General features: G+C 46.5%; 1 protein-coding gene across 1 annotated transcript in view; it reads right to left on the bottom strand.

Annotated features, from left to right (window-relative positions):
• Positions 1 to 17,491, bottom strand: part of DNAH14 (dynein axonemal heavy chain 14) — a 292,199-nt gene that overhangs the window by 221,078 nt on the left and 53,630 nt on the right. The window contains 1 exon segment of the mRNA XM_063289142.1: positions 11,924 to 12,021. Within this exon segment, the coding sequence (XP_063145212.1) occupies positions 11,924 to 12,021 (98 nt within the window).

Here is a 17,491-nt window from a genome sequence, read left to right as displayed (position 1 = left end):
AAGGGGGTGGAGGCTGCAAACTTACGAACTCCTCTGCTTGGGATTCCTCTGCTTGCTCAGCCAAGTGAGGAATCTCTGGTAGAGTGCGAGGCTTGGGTTTGTGAGGGAAAAGCTGATGGAATCGATGAACCAGTGCTGGAGCATGTACATCTCTGGCATTCTCCCATGTGTGCTCTTCCTCAGGGTACCCTTTCCAGTGTATGAAATATTGGATGCCCCTTCCCCTCCTCCTAGAGTCCAGAATTTCCTCAACTTCGTATTCCTCCTCCCCCTCCACAATTACTGGAGGTGGGGGGGGCAGTTGAGATCGTAAGGCACTTGGGGGAGGGTCTTTGGCTAGCAATGATCTGTGAAACACAGGATGGACTTTCATGGATGCTGGTAGCTGTAAACGATAAACCACTGGATTTATCTGCTGTACCAGTGAAAGGGCCCACAAACTTAGAGTCCAATTTCTTGGAGGGTCTGGTAGAGTTCAGAAACTTGGTAGAGAGCCACACTCTGTCTCCTACTGCAATCGCTGGCCCCTCCTGTCTGTGAGCATCTGCAGCTCTCTTGTAAGCACTCTTTGCCCTGTTCAGCTGCTCCTTTAACAACTCCTGTGCAGCTTGTTGCTCTTTAAGAAAATCAGCCGTGGCTGGAACAGTTCCCTGCTGGGAGGAGGTGGGCAACACCCGAGGGTTAACCCCGTAGAGTGCCTGGAAAGGGGACATCTTGGTAGAGGACTGTAGAGAATTATTACATGTAAATTCTGCCATGGGGAGCAGGGCTGGCCAATTGTCTTGCTGATAAGTGGTGTAACACTTGAGATACTGCTGTAACCACTGGTTAATTTTCTCAGCTTGCCCATTACTAGCAGGATGATGCGCTGATGACAGGTGGATCTGGACCCCTAATGACTGGAAAAGGGCCCTCCAGAACCTGGAAGTGAACTGTGGGCCTCTGTCACTCACCAAGTGATTCACCATGCCTCTATACCTAAAAACACGGTCCATGAACAACTGCGCTGTGGCTGGTGCAGATGGGAGGCCCTTGCAAGGAATAAAATGCGCCATTTTTGTGAAAAGGTCCACCACCACTAGTATGGAAGTCAGCCCCTGGACCGGGGGTAAATCAGTGATGAAATCCATGGAGATTGTATCCCAAGGCCTACTGGGGGTGGGTAGGGGTTGCAAGAGTCCTGTGGGCTTCCCTGGGAGAGGCTTGGCTCATCTGCAGGTGTGACAAGAAGCAACGTAACCCTTTATGTCTGCAGTCATCTTAGGCCACCAGTAGTCTCTCAGAGCTCTATGGAGAGTTTTGAAAACACCTCCGTGGCCTGCCATTTGGTGGTCATGGCAAAGTCTCAGTACTTCTTCCCTCAATGACGGGGGAATATATAATCGCCCACTATGCCAGAGGATTCCTGCCTCCACATTGAATGGGGGGGCAGTGTCTTGCGGGCCCCTCTGGAGGTCATCCATCCTGGCCCTGGCATATGGGTCCTGTTGCTGCTGAGCTCTGACTCTTGTAAATAGGTCCTCTGCTTGTCTGCCTGCTGCTAAAATCTCTGTTTGGTTCCCCCTCATAGACTGATCAAAGTTGTGAGGTTGTAATATAGTAGCTTGTACCTCCTGGTGAGTGGCAGGGGTTGCCTGAAAGAATCGAGACAGGGCGTCTGCCAAGCAGTTTTGCGCCCTGGGCACATAAGAAATAACAAAATTGAAACGGGAGAAAAACTGGCTCCATCTGATTTGGCGTGGGGTGAGGGATCTGGTGTTTTGTAGAAGCTGTAAATTCTTGTGATCGGTGCAAACTTTCACAGGAAGGGCTGCACCTTCTAGCCAGTGCCTCCACTCTTGGAATGCTGCTTTAATTGCCAGCAACTCCTTGTTAAAAACATCATAGTTTCTCTCTGCTGGTGAGAGCATGCGTGAAAAAAAGGCACACGGAAGCAATGTATTCTCGGTTTTGTTTGTATATTGCAATAACACTGCCCCAATGGCAATATCGGAAGCATCTGAATGCATTATGAATTGCTTCGTGGGATCAGGGTGCCTTAAGAACGGCTGGGATGCAAAGAGCTGCTTAAATTCCTGGAAGGCTGCTTGCTGTCTCTCCCCCCAGATGAATTTTGAGCCTTTCTTCAAAAGCTGTGTGAGGGGTCTAGCCCTGTCACTAAAGTTTCTTATGAACCGCCTGTAGAAATTGAAAAATCCTAGATATCTTTGTACTTCTTTAACATTTCGGGGAGGTGGCCAAGAGAGAATTGCCTGGACCTTAGCAGGATCCATGGATATGCCTTCTGTTGATACTTTATAGCCCAGGAAATGTAATTCAGTTAAATCAAAGGCACACTTCTCTAGCTTGGCGAATAGCTTGTTCTCTCTCAGTCTTTGTAAGACATTACGTACATGGGTTACATGAATTGTAGCATCCTCAGAGAAAATTAATATGTCATCTAAATAAATGACCAGATACTTATCTAGTAAATCAGAGAAAATTTGATTCATAAATTGGGAAAATATGGCTCCTGCATTAGACAAGCCAAAGGGCAAAACAAGGTACTCAAATTTACCAAACCTGGTGTTGAAGGCAGTCAGATATTCATGCCCCTCTTTCAGCTGGATCAGATTGTACGCACTCCTGAGGTCCAACCTAGTAAAAATGCGTGCTTTCTGTAATCGATCCAGCAGATCAGATATTAATGGCAGGGGATAATTTTCTTTTATTGTGAGTTTATTTAAAAAACTGAAATCATGGACCACTCTCATGGGTGTCTCCTGGGTTGCAGGTGCCAACGGGTTGGGCTTCTTTGATACGAAGAAGGTAGGAGCAGACGCTGGGGAAGAAGATGGTCGGATGAACCCCTTTTGGAGATTAGAATCCAAGTAATCCTTTAAGGTGGCTAGTTCTTTGGGAGACATGGGATATTGTTTCCTTGCTGGAATCCTGGCTCCTGGTATCAACTCAATGGTGCAATCACAGTCCCTATGGGGGAGTAGTGCTGTGGCCTCTTGTTCGCTGAAAACGTCTGCGAAATCTGCATACTTGGCTGGCAACTGGACCCCCCCTGCTTCCGTGACTGCGTTGGCTGCTGGAGAGCGGAGAGCGGCTTGAATCTTGTGGTGCTGACATTCCTTACCTGGGAAGGAGATTGCTCCTGTAGCCCAGTTTAGCAATGGGTTGTGGATCCTCAGCCAAGGCGTGCCTAGGATTACAGGCACATTAAGCGATGCAGTAACATAAAGCTGGATCCACTCAGTGTGGTCTCCCGTAGTCAGTTGCACCAGTTCTGTGAATCTTCTAATCGGCCCTGCCTTGAGGGGCTGGCCGTCAATGGTTTCCACTTCTATGGGACATGGCAATTCTATGGTCGGGATGTTGAAGTCTTGTACGGTCTGCACATCAATAAAATTGGTTGAAGCTCCGGAATCCATGAGGGCCTCTAACTTGACCTGGTGCTCTGGGTTAATGTGCATTATTACTGGTAAGTAGTAAAAGGATTGCCTGGAATCCTCGGAATGAGCCCTCCTTAATTGATTGATGGTCTCCCTGCTGAGCTCTGTGGAGGGAGACCGATGGAGTTTCCCTGGTTGGAAGCAGAGGCGGAAATGGCTCTTGTTTCAGCTGCTTGCCCTGGGGGTCTTACTGAAGTTGCTTGGCTTCTCGCTGGGCAAGCTCTCACCATGTGCCCCTGGGCTCCACAGTAAAAACAGAGGGCTCTCTCTCTCCTTCTCTGCCTCTCAGCCTCGGAAATAAGCCTCCTGCTCGCCCCGATCTGCATCGGCTCCTCTGGTCCTGAGTGAGTGGATGCCATGGAGAGAGCTGGAAATCCTGGAAGCGCTCTGAGGGCCCTGTTTCTCCCCGGCTGCATCTGTCTGAGCTCTTCTAGCCTGGTATCTATGACCACAAACAACTGATATAAGGCTTCTAGGTTAGCTGGTGTTCCCTGGCGCACTAATTCATTCTTAATTTCTTCATCCAGCCCCTGTTTGAATTGGTCTTTTAATGCATTCTCATTCCAGTCCAGATCTCCTGCTAACAACTTGAAATCAGCAATGTAGATTCCCACCCTCTTGTTACCTTGCTTGAGCTTCCGAATTTCCTGGCTGGCAATGACCTCTCTGATCGGGTCGTCAAAGTGTGCTCGGAAACTTGCCAAAAAGTTCTGGTAGTCGTTGAGAATCGGGTCGTTGTTCTCCACCATGGGAATAGCCCATTTGGCTGCTGGTCCCTTTAGCAGACTTAGGATGAAGGTGACTCTGGTTCTGTCTGTGGGAAACTCTGCCGGTCTGCTGTCGAAAAATATAGTGCACTGTGTGAGGAAGGTTCTCAACTGTCCTGCTTCTCCTCCAAACTTCTCTGGTAGACTGCCCTGGGATCTCAAGACTACTGGCGGAGCTGCTGCTGCTGCTGCTGGCACTGGTTGTGGGTTAATCAGAGCTGGTTGTTGTAACTGCTGTAGCATGGCAGCTTGTAATGTGTTGACCTGTAGATCTACCTGTTGTTGGTGTTGCTGCAGGGCTGCTAACAATTGTTGGATGGCGAGCCGAATTTCTTGGTTTTCTGAAGACATTTCCAAATGTCTCCCCTTTAAATTCTTTGTTCCTCCCTCTTTCGATGGGAGTAAGAGTTTGTTAGGATTGATGTCCTAACAGCCAGGAACCACGCTGAGACAAGGAATAGGTCTCTAGTGTTTTATTACTGCTACATAACAGAGAATCCTAACAAACTGAAGAAGCATGGGAAAACCCAGACATATAAACCCCAAAGACTAAGGCGGGCCCGATCTGTGTCTCTTTGAATGGCCATCTAATTCCTCAGTACTACGCATGCACTTTACAGCCTGGATGGGAGCCCCCTGCTCACCATCCTCACTCATGACAAGCACTGTCCTCTCTGATGATGGTAGAGGCGATGGCTGCTTGGCTCAGGATTTTCTGTGTTTAGGCATGATTCATTAACTCTCAGCTGAGTTACTTTCTCAGGAAGAGTTTTCAAATAAAATGAGATTCGCAGCTTAATGTCAGCACCTGATCATTAGAGCATTCACACAATCACAGTCAAGAGGCTGGGATTCTTTTAACTGTTTAATGAAGTGAAATGAACGGTACAGAAGTAAAGCTGTGAATGGAGAGTTCCCGCTCAAACCTAGATTTAAAACTAGATTCCCTTAGTTTGTTCCCTTTCCCACAAAAGCATGTCACCCCCCCTCCCATCCAGGTGATGTTCCTGGTGTATCTCAATTCATTATCCTTGATGTTCTCCATAGCCATAATAATCCACTTCACACTCCAACCTCACACCCCCTCCCATCTGGCAACACAGAGTCTACACCATTCACAAGGAAATGATGGCAGATCCTCCGATAAGGGGTTCTGTGAATCCTTTGATCGGGGGAGGTCCGCTGCGACGAGGAAAAAGCGAAGCAGGAAGCCAGGGGAGTGGGTCTCCCCTCGGGATCCCACAGGGGTTGGGTGAAGAACGTAGGCTGCTGCTGCTGCTGCAGACGGACCGAGAGCCAAGTCCAGGCTCAGAAGTGAAGAGCGGGCTCCAAGCAGCGACTGGACTCCCCTCTTTGCGCCAAGCACCATGGCTTCTCCAAACAGGTGCTCCATGCAAGTTGTCCTCCACCCTGCCAAGTTCCCCCAGGCAGAGCAATCCCCCCGCACACTCATTATCCTGCAAGCCTGCCCCCACCAGCTTTTAAGGCACCCTCCCAGAGCCCACGATGCCCCACGTTGACATCATCTGCCGGCCACCCAACGAGGCTGTGGTGGATCTGCCCACCAGCGTGCCCTGGGTGATGCTTCACAATGTGCACCCACGCTTGGGCAGTGCTCCCGGGGGAGAAGGGGAGGGGGATACCCCACCGCCCCCACCCCTCCAAGCAGGGCCCTGGCTTTGCTGTGCTGCTTGGCAGAGAAAACTTTACAGCATGATCAGATTCATCCCAGCAGCAAGCAAAAGGGGGAGAGGGCAAGGAGATTGACCCCCGATGTAAGACCCAATCCGGGGAGGAAAAAGGGGTGAGAGACTCAGGTGGGAGAGAAAGGCTGGCTGGTGAGCTTTATTTCTCTCATGCACCCAAACCTTCCTGACTTTCTGGGCCAGGCCCACAACTAGGGTCTGTGTCAGCCGGGGCAAACATGGATTCCATGCCCATTTTGGCACACACACCCCCAGCATGGTGCCGGGGCATATTTCCCAGTTGCCGCACCCCCCCCCCAGTTGCAGCCCTGGGGGGGATGGTTTCAGGATGATTCAAGCACTTCCTCTTTTTCCCAACCTTTTCTTTTTTCTTTGTGCCATTTGGAGATATCAGCCAATGGGCTTGCTTTCTCTGACAGGAGGCGGAGCTCAGGCGGTAATGCGAGCAATGAGGAGTGGCTGTAAATACTCAGGCTGTAAATTCGCTCGCTCGCCCACCGCTCACCTCCTGCTGTGCAGCCCTGTTCCTAACAGGGAGTTGGGGACCCCTGTCCTCGGTGGAGACCAAGGCCTAGTGAGATTGGAAGGGTAACCAGATGCACAGAAAATTGCATCTACAACCTGGTGCTGATTGAGGCTCCTCATATCAAGAACTTCTTTGTCTTTTGATCAAATGGGAAGGTCAAGAGATTCTTGAAGAAATTGCAGAAATCAAAGGAACATTTTATGCAAAATCGGCAAAGTAAAATAAGGTACAATAAAGGTACAATAAAGATATATTACAGAAAGAAGATAAAGGCAAGATGATATGAACTGTAGAAAATAGATCTCAAAATGGATGATACATACACAGATATTGAGATCACTGAACTATTTAAGTATTTATTTGCTACTTAGATTTATATCCCACTTTTTCTTAAGAAGCTCAAAGTGGTGTACAGAGTGCTCCCTCCTCTCACTTTTTCCGAGAACAACAATCCTGTGAGGTAAATTGGGTTGAGAGAGAGTGATTGGCTCAAACTCACCTAGTGACTTTTTATAGGATTAAAATTTTGGATTAGACAAAAATTTAATTACTACATTTTGGAAAAAGGTGTTAAATGGGCCCTAGAAAATACTGCTAACAACAAAGCTGCAGCAGTTGATGAAAAACCAGAATTGCATAAAATCTTACATGATGAAGTAGTTATTTTGTGATGCATGTAATTTGTTAGCAGGTATAGAAAACACAGCAATAGCCAAGAGACTGGAAAAAATCAATTTATAATCCAGTACCAAAAAAGGACATTGCTAAAGAATGCTCAATCTACCACATAGTTGCACTTATCCTACAAGCTAATAAAATAATGCTCAAGATTTTGCAATCCAGTTGATGCAATTACATGGAATGAGAACTATCAGATATGTGAACTAGATTCAGAAGAGGCATGAGCTCCCAAAATCACATTGTTAATATCTGTTGCATAAAGGAAAAGCAAGGGTGTTCCAAACAAGACATCTTATTTTTGTCTTATTGATTAGACTAAGGCTTTCAACTGCGGAGACCACAACGAACTGTGGATTGCCACTTGACACTACCCACAATGCTTTCTTTACTCTATATTAGTTTTTGTTAGTTTTTATTTTCTCTTTAAAACTTTTAATAAAATTTACACAAACACAAACACTACGGATTGCCTCTAAAAACATGTATCAGGTCACAAGAGTCCAACAATAATCTTTTGTTGAAATGAAAAAAAAAGAACACAAAAGCCAATCTGCTGTTTCATATTTTTTTTTTAAAAACATTATGACAACAAGCAATGCCAAATCAGTGCAAATAGGTAGAGAAGCTGAAGTAGTTATTGACCATCTTAAGCTCAAAAATCCACTGGGATGGTTTTTGTGAAGACATGTTTGTTATTTTCAAGAAAGACTATAGCAGATCTAGTAAAATATTAAAGTGCAGGTGTGTTTTGTCAAGTCCATTGTAAACATATGGCTGTAAAAGCTGGACCATCATCAAGGGTAAACAAAGAAAATCTGATGCCTTTCAGTTGTGATGCTGCAAAAAAATGCTAAAAATACTCTGGGTTGCAATAAAAACAAGTCAATTTTACACAAAGTAAAACCAGATTGTTCACTGGAAGTATTAATAAAGAAGCTAAAGTTTACATATTTTGGACACACAATGCAAAGGCAAGAGTCAGTTGAGAAGACCCAGATGCTTGGAAAAATCAAATTGAAAAAGAGGTAAGAGAAGGCAAAGTGGTCTCACACTATCATTGATGAGAGAAACATGAGCTTACAAGAATTCAAAGAGTTACTTTAATTTACTGGCAGTTACTGACAGACAATTCTGAAAAAATTACATTTGGTAGGTCACAAAGAGCCAGAAGCAACTGCATGATTGAACAACATCAACTACTTATAGTTGATACTTTAGGTATTGTCATAGGCAGCTCAGACTCAGAAGATAAATAGCAGTTACAGGAGGGTCATCAGCCTGAGGGGATTCAGCAGGAAGAGTCACAGGCAGGGAAAGCAGCATTGCCTAGCAACCAGGAGAGTTATCACTGGCCTCAGAAGATGAAGAGGCAGAGCTAATACTTCCCCACAGTGCAAGGGCTCGCTGCAAAGACAGGAGGGCTGAACAAAAGTGCTCAGCAAGACTATTGGCCAGAAAGAACCCTGCCCCACCAAAGGAATAAATCCAGGTCATGCCGTCCCTATATAAGGGGAGCTGCGCATCACAGATCCGTTGGTGACAACTCTCCATTTACCTAACAACTGTGTTCTTCAATTTCTTAGCCTGCCTTCTCAAGTAGTGACCCTGGACTCTCATACCACATTTGTTTGACCCTTTAGTACCTTGTTTACAATTTGAACTATCTCTTGCCTCTAATTTAAGCTGGTTGAGTTTTTATGGGCTGGATATTTTGGGCATGAGGGATTACAATTGTTTGTTCAAGCCTTTTTGCCATTAGTTCTATTTGAAAACCTTTTTAGTGGGGGCTTGATTTTTGATTTTGAAAAGATATATGATTTTCCTGTGTGTCTGTGATTTCCATGGGTCTAAAAATAACTCCTGAAAACCATAAAAATGTGATAGGTGAGCATCAGTGAATCATGGGAATTACATCGTTCACCTATAAGCCCTTGACAACAATTTTTAGGAATTTCCAGAAGTACTATGTAGGGGAGCCTGATTTCTAAGGGGAACTATTCCATAATAAAGGTGTTACTACTGAAAAGCAGAGTCTATGAGCCTCTGCAGAAATGGGGGATTATCAGTCTTGTGACAGTATATTGGAATCAAATTCTTATTTATTTAATTTCAGTTACTTAAATCGTATCTATTCTGCCTTTCTGCAACAAAGCATACTTTTCTTGGTATCAAATTTAGTGGAAGATAGACACTTTCAAAGCTTTTATCAGCTTTTCATCCAAATAGTGAATCTAACTATGAGGGGTGTGAAAAACATCAAAAGCATGCTTTGATTCAAGAAAGCTTCAATGGAATCACCCCACTGAAATGGTTAGTTTCAAACCTGCTTTGAAGCAACAAATCAAACCTGGGAGCTTCAATGCACTTGGAGCTTTGTTGCTTCTGTTTAAAGATACATTAACAAAACCCTATGCTTATTTAAAGAATGATATGATTATTTTTTCACAAAGTCCATCTTTATATACTGTGTTATTTTCCTTCATTTATCATTTTATTCTGTCATGCTGTCAACAGCCTCTCTCCTCTTCCCATCCCTTCTCTTACTCTCCCATTTTTCTAATTTTTTCTGCGCAACCTACCTTATAAGGAAATGCTAGTTAATTATTTTCTTTATATGTAAAGTGTAATGCAAGTAATTTAGTATAATGCAAGTAATTTACCATTTCATCACACCATCCACAGGAGAATGTTTTGCTGAAACCATAGCCCAATACATGCAGAGAGATAAGGTTAAATCACTGGCCTTTAAACAGAGAAGAAGCCAAAGAATTAGTGAGAGATGGAAATTAACAGAATCAAGCCTCTATTACAAAGAAAAAAGTATTCCATTTATGGATATAGAACAGCTGTGTAGATTGTTTCCTGTAACCTGCAAAATATCTATTAAGTTCCTTGGGAATGTCTACATAGGAGAAAACATGTGGTTGGATTGAGGAAAGATAGGTCCAGATGATGTCAATGTTCTCAAAGATATCTTTGTTCAATGCATAAAGGAATTGCCAATGGTGCAGATGCAGAAGAGTGGAAAATCAAGGTTGATGCACAATGTTAAGACATGTAGAAGATGGTGGAAAACCATGCAAACAAGGCACTGGAGGGAATGGATAAAGCATGTCGTCCTCCCAAATGTGGGTGAATACATCTTCTAGAGTTCTTGTTTATCCCCACTCTTAAGTAGAAGTGAGGGAATTCACTTTTAAGCATTAAGCATTGCACATCTCAGTGACAGAAAAGAATATAGACAAGCAACTTCAACATGGAACTTTCATTCATGGGAAACAAATGTATTTGACTCACCAAGTTTGTTTAACAACTGTTACCCTGTTAAGGTGGACCACAACAAGAAATATGTACCTTTCCATAGACAAAGCATCAAATGTAGTAAGGTGTAGGATTGAGTCTTGCCTTGTTTATAGTTTGTTCTATTTGTGCTATTTATACTATATGGTCCTGGAAGACTAGCTCAAAAGTATGAAGAGCTTTAATGATAGCAAGAAGCTTCAAGAAGTTAAGATGGAAATGAGATTGATCATCAACCTTTGGGATTAGAAAATTTCTAAAGTTAGATGTGGTATGTACTCTGCAGTGGCCAAGAGACTATAGATGAAAATTCACAGGCAATTTAATCAAGAATGCAGTTTTCTTTTGACTTGGAATAGAGGTATGAGTAGAGCCAGTTTGGTGCAGTGGTTAAGGCATCAGGCTAGAAACTGGGAGACTTGAGAGTTCTAATCCTGCATTAGGCATAAAGGCAGTTGCATGACCTTGGGCCAGTCACTCTCTCTCAGACCTAGGAAGAAGGCAATGGTAAGCCACCTCTCAAAATCTTGCCAAGAAAACTGCAGGGACTAGTCCAGGCAGTTGCCATGAGTCAACACTGACTCAAAGGCATATATATACACACACACACACACACTAAAAGAGGTACAACAAAGTGTGCTAACTTACTCATATTCTGCCTGTGGGCTTCCCATAGACCTCTTGATAGTTATGCAAGAAATAAAATGCAAAAAATAATATTTTCAGGTAGAAGGGTTTATTAATCTAATCCAACACAACTCTTCTTGTGTTTCTAATATTTCTTCTCCTTGGACAAGTGACAGCCAACAAATGGAGTAAGGACATAGAAATGCTAGCACAATATCACATAGTGCATCCTCTTTTATTACATTATATTATGCTTTATTGAGAAAACAATGGCAAAAGATATGGATGAACTATCTCACAATGTTCAGGTAAAATAAAAATGTTTATTTAACTTTTAGTTCTTGGAACTGTGAATAGCATACAGAAAAATATTGAATATATATTTTTATATATTTTATATATATTCAATATATATAAAATCCATGTCTTTTCCAAGCTACAAACAAGAACGTTTAATGGAGCTGGCTTTTAAAATATAATGTCACTTTCAGTATGTTGTATTTCAATGCAGTATGTTGTATTTCAATACGATTTCTATGGAAATATTGTTTTGTAAAAATAAATCAACTATTTATTAAATAATCAATATATCAAAAGGAAGATTTTTTTTTCTTCTTTGCTCATTTGGTCCCATCATGCAACAAAAAGAAATATTTAAAATGCTGCAAGACTGTATATAGGTATAGTAAATAACTTTCACACAAATTTTTAATCTTCTAAAGTGTTTCAACCCAGCTGAAATTTTCTTAGTGAGATTTGATATAACTTATAGCAATTAGATCTATTTTGCTTTGATGGATAGTAAATAATCTATATTACATCAAACCTTTTTCCAGTGGACACCAGTAGCATCCACCATGTCCATACATTACTTACTAATGAGGTTTTCTAATCCATCTAAAATCCCTTGTAATTTTATTGAAAATGTTCTTCTGTTAGGAACCAGGTATACATCTGTAGAGAACTGTACAGATCTAGAAAATAAAATATTGCATTTTTATTGGTAATTTATCTCCTGGGCCATACCTATAAAATCTTTGAAATAATGATACAAAACCACCTCACTGTAGCTGTACAACTCTTGCTCATACCACAACAGGCTGGATTTCGCCCTGAAAAAAGCTGTACTGCACAAATCCTTAACACAGTACATCAAAGATGGATTTCAAAAGGGCAGCGTAACAGGAACTGTATTTATAGATCTTACAGCCACATATGATACCATCAATCTCAGAAGACTGAAGCAGAAAGTTTGATATGACTAAAGATTTTAAACTTACAAACATCATGAGGAACCAGCTTCAGAACCATATGTTTTTCATGGAGTTCCAGGGAACACGAAGTAGGTGGAAAAATCAGAGGAATGGCTTACCACAGGGTAGTGTATTGGCCCCAACCCTTTTCAATATTTACACCAATGATCAGCCGCTTCCTGCAGGTACTAACAACTGTATATACGCTGATGATCGAGCAATGGCTGTACAGGGAAAAACATTTGAGGTAGAACAACGCCTAACTGAAGCCCTGGAAGAGCTGGACTGATACTATCATGATGACCAATTAAGGCCAAACCCAGCAAAAACTCAGGTATGTGCCTTCCATCTTGGCAATAAGCAGGCTGCTAGGAAGCTGCAAATTACATGGAAAGGAGTGTTGTTGGAGCATTGCCACAACCCTAAATACTTAGGGGTTACTTTAGACAGGGCCCTAACATACAAACAGCACTGTATCAATACTAAATTGAAGGTCAGTGGAGGAAACAACATTCTCAGGAAACTAACAAGCTCTACTTGGGGTGCCAAACCAAGGGTCCTTAAAACAACAGCATTAGCCCTTTGCTACTCAGCAGGCGAGTACACCTGCCCAGTTTGGTATAAATCAGCACATGCTGGGAAGGTAGACGTTGCTTTGAATGAAACTAGCAGAAGTATTACCAGATGTCTGAAAACTACCTCTCTAGATAAGATCTACCACCTAGCTGGCATTGCTCCACCTGCTGTCCGTAGAGCAGCAGCAGCACATAGAGAGAGGCTTAAATCATCAACATCCAAACAACACCCTCTTTATGGCCTACAACCAGCTCCTCAGAGATTAAAATCCAGGAAAAGTTTCCTTAGGTCGATGGAAGATTTTGATGAATTTATTTATTTATTTATTATTCACATTTCTATCACCACCCATCTCCCCCTAAAAGGGGGACTCTGGGCGGTTTACAATAAAATTCACCTTAAAACCTAACATCATAAAATCACCAATATTACAATAAAAAAATATAAATATAAAATCCAAGTGGGAGATTTCCATTCCGTCGGGAGAACTCTACATCACCAGCCACCCCCAGGAAGAGCTATTGCCCTTCCCATCCCAGGTGAGGCAGCAAAACCAGGTCTTCAAGCCCTTCCGGAAGGTCGGGAGCGAAGGGACCTGCCTCACCTCGAGGGGTAGAATGTTCCACAGGGCGGGCGCCACTGCAGAGAAGGCCTGCCTCCTGGACCCTGCCAGATGAAATTCTCTTACAGACGGGGTCTGCAACATGCCCTCTCTGCATGATCAGGTGGGACAGGTTGATGTTATAGGGATGAGACGGTCCCTCAGGTAGCCTGGCCCCATGCCATGTAGGGCTTTAAAGGTGATAACCAACACCTTGAATTGGACCCGGAAGCAAACTGGAACCCAATGCAGCTCATGCAGTAGAGGTGTTACATGTGCTGATCTTGGAGCACTCATCACTGTTCACGTAGCCGCATTTTGGACCAACTGAAGCTTCTGGATACTCTTCAAGGGTAGCCCCCTGTAGAGCGCATTGCAGTAGTCTATATGGGGGATGACCAGGGCATGAGTGACTGTCCAGAGGGCATCTCGATCCAGGAAAGGGCGTAACTGGCACACAACCTGAAGTTGTGCAAAGGCCCTCCTAGCTATGACTGCCACCTGCTCTTTGAGCAGGAGTTGTGAGTCCAGGAGGACCCCCAAGTTACGCACGGGTTCTGAATGGGGCAGTGCAACCCCATCCAGAACTAAAGATGACAACTTCCCGGATACCGAGGAGCCATCAATCCACAGCCACTCTGTCTTACCAGGGTTCAGCTGAAGCCTGTTGCTCCCCATCCAAGCCCCCACAGCCCCCAGGCACTGAGAAAGGGCATTGACCACATAACTTACTTCACCCAGGATGGAGATACATATCTGAGTATCATCAGCATACTGATGGTACCTCATCCCGTGGAGACGGATGACCTCACCCAGCGGTTTCATGTAGATGTTAAATAGGAGAGGGCAGAGAACCGAACCCTGCGGCACCCCGCAAAGCAGGGGTCGAGGGTCAGATCTCTCATCTCCTATCATCACCGACTGGGACCGGCCCTGGAGGAAGGAGGTGAACCAGCGCAGAACCACGCTGCCCACCCCCAACTCCCTGAGTTGTCCCAGAAGAATACCATGGTCGATGGTATCGAAAGCCGCTGAGAGATCAAGGAGAGCGAGGATGGATGCACTGCCTCCATCTCGCTCCCGCCAGAGATCATCCATAAGCGCGACCAATGCAGTCTCTGTCCCATATCCCAGCCTGAAGCCTGACTGAAAGGGGTCTAGATAATCCGTTTCCTCCAGAATCCTCTGAAGTTGTAACGCCACCACTTTCTCAACCACCTTCCCCAAAAAGGGGAGGTGGGAGACTGGACGAAAGTTGTCCAGGACAGTACGGTCCAGCGATGGCTCTTTGAGGAGGGGGTGTACCAGTGCCTCTTTAAAGGCAACCGGAACCACTCCCTCCCTCAAAGATGCATTAACCATCGCCTGGACCCAACCACGTGTCACCTCCTGGGCTGCTTTCACAAGCCAGGAAGGGCATGGGTCTAGATGACAGGTGGTGGCATTTACAATCTGGAAGATCCTGTCCACTTCCTCAGGCCCAACAGGATCAAACTGTTCCCAGATAACTCGGTAAGTACGTTCCCTCAGCATCTCCCCAGACTCTGCCCCATGCTTAGAGTCCAATTTGGACCGAATCTGAGCAATTTTACCCTGCAGATGCTCAGCAAATTCCTCTGCACAGCCCTGTAGGTGGGAGACAGAGCCCCCCCTACTTAATAACGATCACGTAATTTTAAACAGGGCCGTTGGGCAGCATTCTGCGGATGCAATAAGAGCGGAGAAATATTGACGTTTCGCCGCTCTTACCGCCACAAGGTAGGCCTTAATAGCGGCTCTAGCTTGTGTTCGGTCAGATTCAGTCTTTGTCTTCCTCCAGCGGCACTCTAGGCATCTCTTCACCCTCTTCAAAACCCGCAGTTCCTCCGTAAACCACGGGGAGTGCCGGATTTGAGTGGGCAAGAGAGGCCGCACAGGCGCGATCCTGTCCAAGACCCCGGCCGCTTCCCTATTCCAGGTTGCGGCCAGGACCTCTGCTGGACCGTGCAGTAGATCCCCGGGCATAACCCCCAGCTCCTTCTGAAACCTCACTGGGTCCATCAGTCACCGGGGGTGGACCAATTGAATGGGTCCTGCCTCCCTGCGGAGGGGGGCAGCACAATCTCAGGGCCACCAGGGCATGGTCTGACCATGACAATGGGGACAGATCTATCTCTCCCCTCAGATCACATTGCCACTGCTCCGACAAGAAAACCAAGTCCGGAGTGAGGCCACTGTCTCGAGTTGGGTCCCGAATGATCTGAGACAGGCCCATGGCTGCCATGGTAGCCATGAACTCCTGAGCAGCATCCGAGGCACGCCCCAGGGAAGGCAGGTTGAAGTCCCCCAAGACCATAAGCCTGGGGAACTCCACCACCAACCCTGAGATGGCCTCAAGCAGCTCAGGCAGGGAGGTTGCCACGCAGCAGGGAGGCTGGTACAGCAGCAACACTCCCAACTGTTCTCGGGTGCCCAACTTGAGAACAGGGTCTCACAACCGGCTACCTGTGAAGCAGCGCCCCTGAAGGCTACTAGAGATTCTCGGATGACAACTGCCACCCCACCTCCCCTGCCCCGGTGTTGTGGCTGGTGCCACACCTGAAACCCAGCCGGGCACATTTCTGAAAGGGCTATCCCCCCCTTCCTGACCCAGCCAGGTCTTGGTGATACACGCCAGGTCTGCCCCCTCCTCTGCGATCAAGTCACTTATAAGGGGGGCTTTGTTGTTGACTGACCTGGTGTTCAGAAGCAGTAGCCGGAGACCAGGGCCCTCAGGGATCTGCTGACCAGGACCTGGCTATGAACCTGGAGGGCTGGAACACGCTACCGGGAGTGTCTTCCCCGGAAATGGCCTGCCCTCCAGTTCCCGTCATAACATCCCCGGCCCATCACCACCTCAGTAGTGAAACCCGCCCTACAACCCCCAGAGCTGCCAGGTCCAGTTGCCTCCACTTCCGAACCACTGGCCACCCTGGGATAACGCAAGGGTCCCCTCCCCCATGCACACATCCTCCCACCCTCAGTCAACCTCAGGTGGAGGCAGACCCTCCAGCACACCAGTTCCTGCTCTCGGCACTGTTGGAGCCTACCCCCCCATCCACTCACTCACTGTGTCCATCCCGCCACCACTCTCACTGGTCACAGGGGGGCACCCCACCCATTCCTACCCACCTCCTGTCTCTCACTCGGGTGGGTACTCTTACACACCCCATTCAATCTTGGGCTCCTTCCGTGTACTCTCACCCCAGAGGTAAGCCCACTCTTGACACCTGCAGCTGGCATTGGAGGCAGCGGGAGTCCCCCCCCCTCCGGTGGAGCAGCAGAGTGTGGCAGAGTGGAGCGGAGGAACGCAGCGGACCTTTGGGGCGGCCGCTGACTCTGTGGAGCCTCCGTGGATGAGGGAGCCTCCCATGGATTCGAGGAGACCTCTGCAGACCCAGGTGGACTCTGGATGCTCTGAGGGGCCCACCAAACCACTTTGCTGCTTCTAACAAACGGGCATTCCCCAGACCCCCAGACACAGAGCCCGAGAACCCCGACAATCCCCAGTCCACCGACGTCTATGAGTGTTCCACCAGAGTCCTGCCAGAGATCACAAGGTCCACCCAGGGGCCTGCGGTCCTCTGGTTCACACCATGGGACTCCACCCCCAAGGCCTCCAGTCTTCTGCCACCTTATGGAGGCCGTCCAGATCTGCCAGGGTCTCTCAGGTCTGGCAGGGTCCACCCAGGCCCACCAAAGATCTCCTGCGGTCAACCTGGGTCCACCGCTGTCCCAAGGAAGCCGTGTCCACCATTTCCCACGAAGGGAAACCGCCCCAGGGCCTGCCGTGTTCTCTCCAGAATCTTGCACACACTGCCACGTTCTATCAGGCATCCGCCAGGGCCTCCGAGTCCAACCAGGCATCCAGGGTCCACTCAGGTCCGCAGAGGTCTCCCCGAATCCACGGGAGGCTCCCTCATCCACAGAGGCTCCACAGAGTCAGCGGCCGCCCCAAAGGTCCACCGCGTTCCTCCGCTCCACTATGCTCTGCTG

Source organism: Candoia aspera, chromosome 1 (genome assembly GCF_035149785.1).
Source record: "Candoia aspera isolate rCanAsp1 chromosome 1, rCanAsp1.hap2, whole genome shotgun sequence".
In the NCBI taxonomy this organism is placed as follows: Eukaryota; Metazoa; Chordata; class Lepidosauria; order Squamata; family Boidae; genus Candoia; species Candoia aspera.
This window is presented reverse-complemented; position numbering and strand designations above follow the sequence as displayed.